The sequence below is a fragment of the Pholis gunnellus genome, assembly GCF_910591455.1.
Source record: "Pholis gunnellus genome assembly, chromosome: 18".
NCBI lineage: Eukaryota > Metazoa > Chordata > Actinopteri > Perciformes > Pholidae > Pholis > Pholis gunnellus.
Window position 1 is genome coordinate 11,182,242 of NC_136545.1, and position 12,559 is coordinate 11,194,800.

Sequence of the window (12,559 nt, forward strand, 5' to 3'; positions counted from 1 at the left end):
ACCACCATAACACAACACATATAACACATGTCTTGTGACATCAGGTCGTGGGCCTGGACATGAAGTATGGCAAGTGTTTGTGGGGTGAGATAAATCTCAGATCCATGTGAAAAAGGAGTAGATGTCTCCTAAATGAATTTCCCAGCAGATAAACCAAAAGCCAAATTTGTTACACTTTCTGGAGAGGCGTAGATTTCTGGGAAAATCCCGAAGATTATATATTTACAGTTCTAACTGAAGGGGCTGACTCAGTAGAGTTTATTACCTTGTGTTGGGAAACTGAGGCAGTATTTTATGCAACGTAGTCCCATATTTGTCACCAGGATTGACAGATCCTAACCCCAAGCATGACCTTTAACCTAACCTTAACCGTCTATGACCTAAATCTAACCGAAACACTTGATTGGCTGGGCTTGTGGAGGGCAGAGTACAGCCTGGAAGGAGCTGCTGCCACATCACCTTCACTAAAATGACATTAGAACTCAATGTTTAACTGTATAAATAGAAATTCCAACTGGAAACAAGTAGAAGACTGTGAAGAAACGGTAAAGTGTGTCAGCCTAGCTTTGTGTTTTATATTACAAGGCTGCTGCTTCGACACACCACAGAGAACAAAACTATGTTGTGGGTTCCTCTGAGCTCTGCTAAAGACTTTAACAGCCCTGTGTCTGCTCTGCTCAGTCTGTGTTTCTACTGAACGGTTTCTTTTTTTTGGAATCTAAAACACAGAAATATGTTTTTTCACCGCAGGCCAATAGATTCAGGGTCTGTGTGGATGAATGTGAGAACACAGGTGTAGAAATGTTTGTCTACACTTGAGTTATGTCGACAACTTGTTGCCATCTTGTCAGTTTAAAGCCAGGATACCAAATATGGGCAACAAGGTAAAGACTTGGTGGAGCTGACGTAGAGCTGCAACCGTGGCTAAGTGTGATAATTTGAGAGGCCTGTCAATCAAAGAAAAGGCACACAGACATGCCCCTGTTTAAAGCTGAATACACGCCTTCATAATAAACACAAATCTCTGCGGTGAATGACACTTGATGTGGACACAGATACTGCACATACACTAGCACACGTCTGTGTTTTTAACAGCCTTGTGAATTAATATGTCAGAAGTGCAACATGTGACAGACTACTTTAGAAAGGGCATTTTTTTCATGCCACCTCTGACTCATAAAAAAGGACATAAGAGTGGAAATGAAAGTGGTCGTTGTGCTAGTCCTGTCACTTTATGTGCTGCCGAATGAGGAGTAGGCTGAGGGATACTATGAACCCAAACCTTTTTAGCATGCAACCCTGTAAATAGAAGCAATGTCTATTTGTGAGCCCTCCTCATGTTGCTCATGTCTGTGAGCTGTGAACTGTTGAAACAAAAAGTGATCAGATTCATTTCAATAGTTACAGAGGCCTGAAGCGATAATACTATCCATAAAAAACAAAAGATTGGGGGTAAAAAACATCTGAAATATTTATAATTTTGCGTTTAATTTCCTATCCTGTCTCACAGCGCTGTATAAGCTCCTCACTCTAGGTTGGGAATCATTGCTAAAAGTGCCATCTGAATAAACTCTGAATCACTCACCAAACTACTTCCTGGTATGTGGATGTCCACATACAACCTGGAATATACAAGAAAACTGTCATTTTGTCTTGTAGAAGTCTTAAGTCTATGATTCACAATCTGACTACAGAACACTGCAAACCGTTATTAACATAAACAACAACTCCCACTGAGCTTTACTTTTATTACGATGTTCTCTCTGAGCAACATGACATGAAGTGCTGAGCTAACATAATCGCTAACATTTTGATTAGTGCTTTCACTGTAAAATGTGATATGGTATATATATATATCATGTGAATTCATAGATGGTTTCATATTCAGACGTCTTCAATTCGGTCATATCTATTCAACACTCTTTAGTAGAGCTACACGGATATTGTCCAGGCCAATAAATCGGCCAATATTAGCTTATTGCAGATATGAACATGCTTATGTTGTGTTTATACATTCAACAGAAATGACTATTGGTAGACATATCTTTATGGGATTTTGTAAACTCCCAAATATCGATATCAGTATGAGCCTCAAACATCAAGTATTGTGATGACTATACTCTGCTGTAGCGAACAAATGTCCCCTTGCTGAATTAATAAAGTAACTATCTATCCATCCATCCATCTCTGTATATCATCGGCTACATAACTAATGTTCCTTTTGAAGTCTTCCGAGATTCTTTGACCCACTCAAACCAAACGCATCGATGCCAAACAATTACCAGGCCACGTCTGTGAATTGCGTCAAGGCCGACTTTCTTTAAAAGTAACGAGAGAAATAAATTTATTTCCAACTGAAAACATAAGGAAGCATTTACACCACATAGCACCACTGTCTCAGAATAGAATTTAAGTTTACATTTACTTGACTTTCTGTAAACATTCTATGTCCGACATATGCGAGACCTGGCAGACGTTCCTCCGTTTCTTTCTATATCTTGCTTGTTTATTTAAATCAAATATAGATCAGGTAAAGGCGTTTGTTACAGCCAATGACGTACGCCTGAAGCTAGCTGGCATGTTCTGCTCAGAACAGAAACAGCAATATGTTCCAGACGACTCTGCGGTTCTCAGTCTTTATGTCCTCCAACAGCAAACAGAGCCGCTCACATCTCACACACATATTGTGCAGATGTTTATGGCTGGAGAAGTAAACGATGGCATTTTGTCTTCCTGTCATCGGAAAACCGCACTAAAGCGCCGTCTTACAAAACACGGTTCGTCGCCTGCGTAAGAACACATGAATATACGCTCTGATGACACATTTTAAGTGAAATGCGTCATTTGAACATGCAGGTTAGGGATTCCTAATGGTACACTCAATGCAGCTTTTTGCAATAACAAGTAATATTTAAAGTGCTCTAATTGTAACAGGATTTCATAAACACTACACTTTAAAACCGTTACAGCCAGGGGTACAAAGTGGGAGCATGAACAACGTTTAAAAGTCACAACATACAACTTGAGGAAATACATGGGGGTCTTAATGAGGAATAAACATAACGTGTTTTAGTCGGCTAAGAGACCACTCTGTGCTTGTTTATCTCCAACAGGCCAGCTGTGGCATGATAATAAAAAAGGGAAATAAATGGGCAACACATTCTGTTCTCTATTTCTTTTCTCTCTTTTTCTATTACACACACACACACACACACAAAATATCACACAACAGTTGGGTAAAAACCACAGGCATGGAGCGTCACTGCAATGGAGACCACATGTCTGCGGATTGAGAGCAGAGTTCCCACAGTACACTGACCCCCTACCTCACACACATCCATACATGCACACACAACGTACATTAATCAATCATTAAACGGAGGAGGACAAACATGAGGAAATGTCAGTTAATGCGGATCCTTCATATTGTAGATGTACAGCTGTGAGAGACAGCTGAAGCCAATTCAAAACCATATTGTTTTACCTCTGCTCTCTTAACACACATTAATAAGCACATAAAGGAACGTAGACCAAACTACAAATGGGGAGATAAAACGTTGGACAGAAAATAAAAAGCATCCCATTGCAAACACAGGACCAATAGACAGGTAAATATTTACGAAGATCCAAACAGTGATCAACCTTCCGAGAGCAAATTCCTCTCTGGAAATTACACAGTAGAAAATGATATGAATGAGACTGAATGGAGCATTTATGTGGCCCCTTACTACCCTGCCAGGAAAATAAATTCTGAGAGAGAAAGTGTTAGTTATAATAATAATAAAGTACATACGGCATCTTTCAGGTTGATGGGACTTTTGAGTTCACACAGCAGTTGGACAGTCTGGATGTTCCCACTGGCAGCTGAAGATTAAATAAAAAAAGTCAGTCATGAAGAAGCACTTTCTGTTAAATGTACATTCAAGACAAGAGGGATGAGTATATAGTTTGTGTTAATTACTGTTTGTATGTGCAGGAATCCTTGTCTGTGGTCCCTCGTGTGCAACAATTTTAATGTGACAAATTAAATAAAAAAGTTGATCAAAAAAAAAGGACAAAGGTGTTCAGAGATAGCAGTGTGGTCTAGATTACTTAGGTCTAGGATTTAGTTTAGGGAGAAATGTATCTCATCTGCTCCCCTCTCTAATGTCCAACAGAACAAACATGATTTGGCTTCTGGTAGTTGTACTGTTGCAACACATGACACTCGTAAGCCATTGCCTCTACTTTGAAAGTGCAACAATCCAATTATTTATTTTAACAGTTGTCAACAATCTGTAAACTGAAAAGAAGCTCAAAAGAGATCTGTCATACTCAGCAAACATTTGTTTTTAGAGACAGAAAGTGGCTTCATGAAAAAATGATGAGGTATGTGGGAATTTTCCCATCACTAACAGTGTTTGGTTTGAATAAAATCCTGCAAGAGTATTATGGGAAATTTTGATTGAAACTAACAGGGCTGGAATCATATTTAATCACCTAATTCCAAATATGGTAGCAAATTTCATCCGAATAAAATCAGAGCTTTAACTTAATCTCACAAGACATTTTCCCACGTCCTTGTCTAAGCAGACTAATCTTCAATAAAAGCACTTCGGTTTGATTAATCCTTGGGGCACTGAGACAATTACCAGCGTGATGCAGAGCAGCCTTTCCTGAACTGTCTACAGCGTCGATAGGACTTTTACTCTGGAGGGGAAACAGAAAGACATTATTAGACGGGTAAATGCACATGACGTATGAATGACTGTGAAAGAAAAGTTTGATAATTAAATGCTTACAGTTTCCCTGAATGACTTTCTAAAACATGAAATCTGTCCAAGTAATTCCCAACACTCAAAATATCACGTGGCTGCATTTCATACTGTATTTACATGTTTTTGTTCTTCTTTCTCCATTGTTGACCTGCTACAGGTTTTAGGAAAATTAGCATTATTTATTGGAAGTGGTAAATATATTAAATTTAAAAAAACACGTAGTATCTTATCACTGTGGAACCACGTGACATGCGTGTAAAATAGCATGGCTTGATAGATGGCAGCAAATTGTTGCATTACTTTCAGGGCACTCATTATGACAATTTTAAGCCTCTTAATCCTCTTACCTGAATGAGCTTTTTGCAGCACTCGGTGTGATTGTTTTTGGCAGCCAGGTGTAACGGATTGAAACCTGACCAGAAATCAAGAAAGACCAGAGTTAAGACCTTCATTAGGCCACAGACTTTTGTGACAAATTGGATCAAATTAAAAAGAAGACAACCTCAAGAAACAATCTTAGAAGTGGCGCTAAAAAGTATGTGGACGCTACTTTTCTATTTACAGGATTTATTGAAAAAAAAATGATTGCGTTTGTGCAGAAATCCAGATTCTAATCAATCCCCCATATGTTCTATCAATACTGAATAAAACTACAGTACATACCTGCAGCATCAGTGATTGACAGGTCAGCTCCATGGGCCAGGATGACAGTTAAGCAGTCTGTCTGTCCTCGCGCAGATGCCACATGAAGACTGGAGACAAACCCCCCCAAGCAGAGAACAACTTGGAATCGCAGTAACTACCAGTCATAACATTTACAACAGCAGAGATTTTTTTTATACGACAGCTATTTTACATATTTGCAAGCTTCAGGGTAACATTAAATATCTCATGACGTGGGAACTTCGACTTGAAAACTGCTCCCTTGCAAAAAGGTGGCATCTGCATGCTCATACAGCAGACTGTAAAACCACAACTCTTAATTTTTACACCTTATTGTCCGTTTGTGCTTTTGTCTGCAGTAGGCAATCAATACAAGCCCTTTCCAGCTCAGCTAGCAGAATGAAAAAAAAACACTACACATGCCCAGCTTTCCTTTTGGCGTTTGCGTGTGCGCTTGATACACACTCACACACCCTTACACTCTCACACAACTACACCAACATGTCTTTCTATCAGGTTTTATCACTATAGAGATACTGCAGAGTCCTCCTTTGTGCGTGCTGAAAAGATTGGAGCGTTGAGATCCTAAACTAGCGCATTCATCGTGATTTGCAAAGGCTGTGAGGATGCATCTGCATGTGTGTTTCTGCGTTCTAGTCACACACACATAAACAGAGAAAAGGTCAAGGATGTGAACTACTGATGGGGCAAAAAATGACCTGTGTGTTTCAGCATGTAAGAATCTGCACATTCGTTTCTCCTCGCATTTGTTCTTGTGTTTCGGTGTTCCTGGCTCCGCATGAGTAACTCAACACATTGAGGTCAGCGGGTGTTGTGTTTCAGAAAAAGAAAGGAGGTCAAATATTAACACTGAGCAACTGTGTTATCAACAATCTCGACCGGTGAGGCAACGAGCTTCACGGCCACGGCAGAAATGAACTGGCTCGCAAAGCACCGAGCGTCAGGGAGGCCGAATTAATGTCTGAAAATGTCAACCTTTCAGGAACTAAGAAAAAACGCTGTATTTTTAGATTGGCCATTCATTTTTAATATAGTGCTGTGAAACGGAAAAGTAGTTACATAAGCCCGAGACTTGAGATTTCCAGCATTGGCTGGAGCCATATGCAATCCTAAAACTTAAAAAGGAAAACACAGAAATCACCAAGACTGGTAGTGTTTGCCTAAAATGTAACACGCCCATTTTTATTTGACCACAATCACACCATTTCTTATCACACATTTGTTATTAAAGCGTGAGCTAAGTCCCAGATTGCACCTGAAAACCTGCACTTATATTTACTTGTCAGATATTACTAAACCAGCTGCTTTCCCCATGCTCATACAGTCCGCGTCCTACAAAAGCCACAGCAGAGTATTGTCTCCGTGCTAACAAAGTTCATTTCCTTGATTGCTACATCTGCACCACATTTTCCTTTGTTCTTTTGTAGATAATAGTAAGAATGCTTACGCTGATTTGCCCTCGCCGTCCAGCTTCACGGCGCTGGCACCTTTCTTGGCAAGAAGTGATGCCACCTTCTCCACCTCGCCATGCTCCACCGCAGCAAGCAGGCGCTCGTCGTTTTTGTTCCACTCATTGACCTAAAAGGGACGATTTGTAAAAAAAGGGAGAGAAAGACAAAAAGAAAACATCATTATCATCAAGACATTGTTGTTATGTATGTATCCATGGTTTTAATTCTAAGAAAGAATGTAATATCAGTCATTTATTTAATAACTAATAATAATGTATACCTTCCCAAGAATGATCACCGCCAGACATTAAACAGATACATGAACACATTTTACTCTGCAGCCAAAATGCCCGAGATGACCTTAATGTGAGTAATGATTCTCAGAGGGAGAGAATGTTTTTTTGGCTCTGCTATAGCCCACACAAAAGAAAACATTTGTCTCCATATGTGAGAACACACACACACACTCTCATTCACTCACACACACACACACACACACACACACACACACACACACACACACACACACACACACACACACACACACACACACACACACACACACACACACACACGACACAAACCAAATGGCCCCACATTTGTATCACTGACAGGCTCTTCAGAGAGAGAGATATCAGCTATTGGAAAGCTTCAATCATGATCCTCATACACAGAGAGATTCCACAAAACACAACAGTAAGCGGTGAGAGCTGTCCACAACAGCATTTACCTCTGAGAAAGAAAAATACATTTTTAAAAACACATTTACAATAACCATGTAAAAAAGGACGACGGACGCAAATTATATTAAACCACAATCAGGAATATCAAATTAGGAAAGAAGTAGCTACTCATTTGAAGGAAAATGTGTTTAAAGAAATGGTTAAAAGAGCATGTTGTAAATTCATTTCCTTAACTTGATAATGGAGTAATGGGGCAGAACAAAACCTGCGCACCCCCAAACATTTTGGCAGCACAAGTTCATCAGTCAGCTCTCCCTGCAACCATCTGTGCATATTAGGATGCGGCACAGTATTAGATTTGACCCGATAGCCTACTGACCTACGCGTGATAAGAGCGGCGAACTCTCTGACTCCAGAAAGACTGTACTCTATTTTCAGAGAGAGCAATACGCCGACCTAGCAATACATGGTGTAAATAGCCTCTGTGGCAAACACCCAAATGCAATCACTGCAATACATTTTGCACAGCTGGTGCAACATTGCTGGGCTATAAAAATCCCTTCTGTCATTGAAACAGCTAGGATGACCACTGAGCTCTGCAGCCTTAGCCACAGATGCCTTACTGAGGACCAGTGAGTGAATTACAAATACTAGATTGTTGGTGTTTTTTAAACTAACAATTAAATAAAAAATGTTGAGAAATATTCTTGCTTTTTTGGCAAGGAACTCTGGAAAATATGTTGTAAACCTACACACACACTCTTTGTGATCCAACGCTTCAAAGCACTAAAGCAGGAGGTGATACTATTTAGGAGGTGGTGTAAGACGAGAAAGTTCTCCGACAGACTGGAAATAACAGATTGGATATAAAAAACACCCAGAGCACTGACACAGACATGTGAAAAAAGATATACGAATGTGCCAGGTGCTTCGCCGTGTCTGTGATGAGCATACTTCACCAAGTATTTCCAAAAATATCCAACACCAGTTTAGAGTTACTACAAAATAAACACAAGATCAGGGAAAACGTTGCTGTAGAACACATGCACAGTGGTAAGAACGTCAGCAACACACTGGGAGATTTGAGTTAATGTGTGAGTTTTAACAGTCTGATTGCATAATTCCTGTTTTATTGAAGATACTGGAAATACACCTAGCAGTAGCCCTTCACTTTTTACTAGCGTGCTCGACAGTATGCCCCAGAAACTGTTGGCTTACAGCATTTCTGCATTTGCTCAGCTTTTGTCTATTTGCTTATGCTTTGTTTGAAAGTACCCTGTGGAGTTTTTGACCACAAGCAGCGCTGTGGAACAATGTGTTCCCCAGTGAGTCTCAGTTTTGTTTGTATCATGCACACGCACAAGGATGCGTGCACATGTGCAGCAGGCAATGTGATACACACTCATGCAGCCGGTTTCACGCTAATCAACTGATTGACAGTTGATGGCTGGCAGTGATGTCTAAGCGTAGCTATGCGCCAACAAAGGCAACTAAGAACAAGCCAGCAAAAAAAAAATTGGCTTTGCAAAAGTTTTATGCAAAATATGCATTTAACACGTTTGTTAAGGTTCAAGGATACACAAACGTTTTGGTGAGAAACACTAAATGTTTGTTTACAAGGGAACTCCACAGTGCACCTTTCAGACACTGTACTTTTATTCTTAAATAAAATAAACCCAAACAATGTGCATACAGGCATGTCTGAAAACAACACACTAATGTGGTCATGCATTCAAACACATTCTTAGACTGTCATCTACTATCTGATTTGATATTGCTAAATAAAGACCTGGGTAGCTTTCCACCTCAACTAAACTATTAATGGGAAAACCTTGTGGTGCGGAGCACATCCTGTAATAAAAAGGTACTATGGGTGTAAGTCAAAGTGGAACAGAGAAGTCAGAGAACATGTCTCTTTCTGTAGCTATGATTGATGTGAAGTGGAACATGACACAGCAGGAGATAACTAAAGCAATAAAGAGGACATATCCCACATGGTGTAGTGTTTAGGAGTCCTCGTTTTCACAGAGGTGAGCTGATTCTCCTCCCAGCCAGCTGCTTTAAAAAGTCTCATCGTTTTCATACAGCCAGTCATGTGTTGTTCGATTAGCATGCAGGGCACTGAAGCAAGCAAATACTAAAAAATAGATATACTTTAGAGATGGAGAAAGATGCAAATACAAAACTGAGGCATAACCGAAGAAAGTGGAGAGAAATATGTATCTACGTATGAATGTACCCTTTTTCTGTTGTCCGAGTTTTAACAAAATCATCAAAGAAAATGTAAAAGGAACTTGGTTTGTTAATATAATCCGACAAGTTACTAAGTAGTTCTCTTCTTATCATGTTTTGCGGACATGAGGAAGGGCGGAACCTGCTGCTGTAATTGAGTGCCTTTATGATCCGGAAACAGCAGCCAAACAAACCCACTCCTATACATGACAGATTGAATAACGGGAGCAGTCACATCCTGCAGATGGGGAGGTGTTACTTACGTCTGATCAAAAACGGTCTCTGTACCTTTTCTTAAAAAATTTATTTATACATTTGTATGTATTGCAACCTCAACCGTACCTATTCCAGGCTGTATTGTGCGGTCTGTAGTATAATGCTGTTTTTCTAAACGCAAGAGTTAGTACTTCCCCCATGGTATTTGACATCAAGACGTTTCCCACTCAAGTGGCAAATATTTAAATCCGAGTATGAAATGATTTTTAGAGTCGCTGAACCAGAGTGGCATGTCACACACAAAGAATGATATTGAAAAGTTGAAATACTTGTGCAATGCCTAAGTGGAAGTGTATTCATTTTAAACGCAGACGTATGCTGGGGAAAATGTCTCACAGAGCGAAGATGCAGGCTTTTAAATGCAGCATGGCATGAAACTACTACCAGTGTTTATCCTTAAGACGCAACAACCCCTCATTTACAGAAAAACCCAGAGGGGACAGAACAGAGATGCCATGAAAGATGGTCAACCACACAAACCTGCCCAAGCTAAGAGGGCAGTAAGAGGAGTAACCTGGCAATTAGTAAGTTAGAGTGTGATTCACAGAGACAGAAAAGCAGAAAAAGGGTATTAGCTAATGCAGCGTTTTTATAAACTTGGGGTCTGTACTGTATATTCTCTTGGTTCAGGGCTTTCTGCTGTCATTAAAAACACTGCCAGTAACACTAGACAGCCAGTTCTCTGTATATTCGCCTCAGTAGAGATCTGTTCATGCTGTGCTTGGTTGTCAGTTGCTTTAAATCAAGAAACTGCAGCCCGCTACTCTTTGTCTTCTAACGACTACCTTATAGGCAAATGTTTTTCAGCTATTAGAAAGCTTCAAGCGTAATCTCACAACACAGAAACGGTCTTCACAAAGAAGTCGTACGACACAAAATACAACGCAGTACGGAGCTCCCAACAACAGCATTTACCTCAGACGAAAACCCGAGGCGTCACCTCATCTGAACCTCCACTGTGTCTACAGAGTAGCGTGAACACTCCGTCAGACAGAAATATGTAACGCTACTGCTGTTACTGCCATGCCATTTATTATGTATATGACAGGAGGAACCCGTTTTACAACATTGTTTACTTTAAATGTTTCACACATCTGTGTCTCAGAAGTGCCCTTCCTCCTGTGTTCATGATTAAGTTCAGTCGTTTCATATTGAGCAGGACTTCCTCTTTGTACACTGAAGCGTACCGCTGGTCACGCTCAAACTAATTCTCTGTGATCGACTTAAAATATTCCTTTCCCGTTCAGCTGTAAATGGTTTGTGGGTCGCTCTTATTTTGATTCTTAAATCACTATATTCCTGGAAAAGAAACACCTCTATATACAAAAAGTGACAAGTATACAGCTGATATTTGCAGTGAATGCTCCTATCGTGGTTTCATGGACAAGAACTGCATGTGGGAGGAAAACTGGAATGGTCTTTGACCCCCTACCAACCAGCACTAATAGAAAAAATTACAGGGGAAACACTGATGTACTGTATCACATGATCCTGCCTAATGGCTTCTGTGATTTTAAAAAGGCTGAACAAAATAGCGAAGGGCTGCCACGACAGAGCAGCAGGACATCGATAGCATCAGACTACAGGACATTGTAATGGACAGGTTTAAGTGGAGCGGAATGCACTGCTCCAGTTCGGTCCCATACACAAGTAGTGTCATCGCAGGGAGGCTGATGAAATAATCATGTGCTGGCAGAGAGGGTGCAAAATCAGCACGGGCCCCGGCTCCAACAAAAAGGGACCGAACAAAGTGTATTCAAGAGGTTTCTGAACCGAAAAGCTGCATAACGCAGGAATACTTGCCTGTTTTTTTTAGAGAATCTTTATGTCCTTAAGTTTGCTGCAACAATTTTAACAAACTATTATTCATTCATTTTCAAGCAAAAGAGAAAAGTCAAACACTACCTAGTTCCAGCTTCTCAGTTCTTTGTCTTTAATTGTTAGTTTAGCATTCATTTGGAGTCGTGTTTCTGATCACCAGATGTTAGTCCAATATTCACTCTCTTTCATCTCTGTTTTTGGTCTCTACTACCTCCTGAGGGAAATATCTGTCTCTTTCGCTGCTAAATGCTCCACTGTGTTTACTGGCCGCTATCTAACCGCTACTCAGCAGGTCGTGTACTGTGGGAACAGCTAAATAATGAGCCGAGGCTCACTATAAAGCAGAGAGCGGGTCAGATGCAGATGATAACTCTCTGTAAGTTCATCACTAGGAGCACATATATCATACAGTGTTATTATAAAATATTGATTTCAGCCACTTTTGTGGAAACAATGGTTAGCTGCAGTCCTACCCCTCATGATGTTAAATCTGGACACAACACAGCAAAGAGTATGTCAAATACTGTACAACACACATTCAAAAACATCTAAACCAGTGTTCAACACATTCACTCTAAATGACTTTGTTTGGACATGATCTGCTTCTATTGACTATTGGCTTAGCCTACATTGCCTTGCACTGGACAGCATGGGT

The 12,559-nt window shown here is 40.2% G+C and overlaps 1 protein-coding gene across 2 annotated transcripts in view; it reads right to left on the reverse strand.

Moving 5' to 3' along the window:
* The window catches only part of rai14 (retinoic acid induced 14), a 35,330-nt gene that overhangs the window by 9,749 nt on the left and 13,022 nt on the right, over positions 1-12,559 (reverse strand). For both annotated transcript variants that reach the window (XM_079179204.1, XM_079179205.1), the window contains exons 3-7: positions 6,889-7,019; positions 5,421-5,509; positions 5,105-5,169; positions 4,632-4,689; positions 3,794-3,864 (exon numbers count right to left, since the gene is read on the reverse strand). In XM_079179204.1, coding sequence (XP_079035330.1) covers positions 3,794-3,864; positions 4,632-4,689; positions 5,105-5,169; positions 5,421-5,509; positions 6,889-7,019 — 414 coding nt within the window. The remainder of the gene's footprint in view (positions 1-3,793; positions 3,865-4,631; positions 4,690-5,104; positions 5,170-5,420; positions 5,510-6,888; positions 7,020-12,559) is intronic.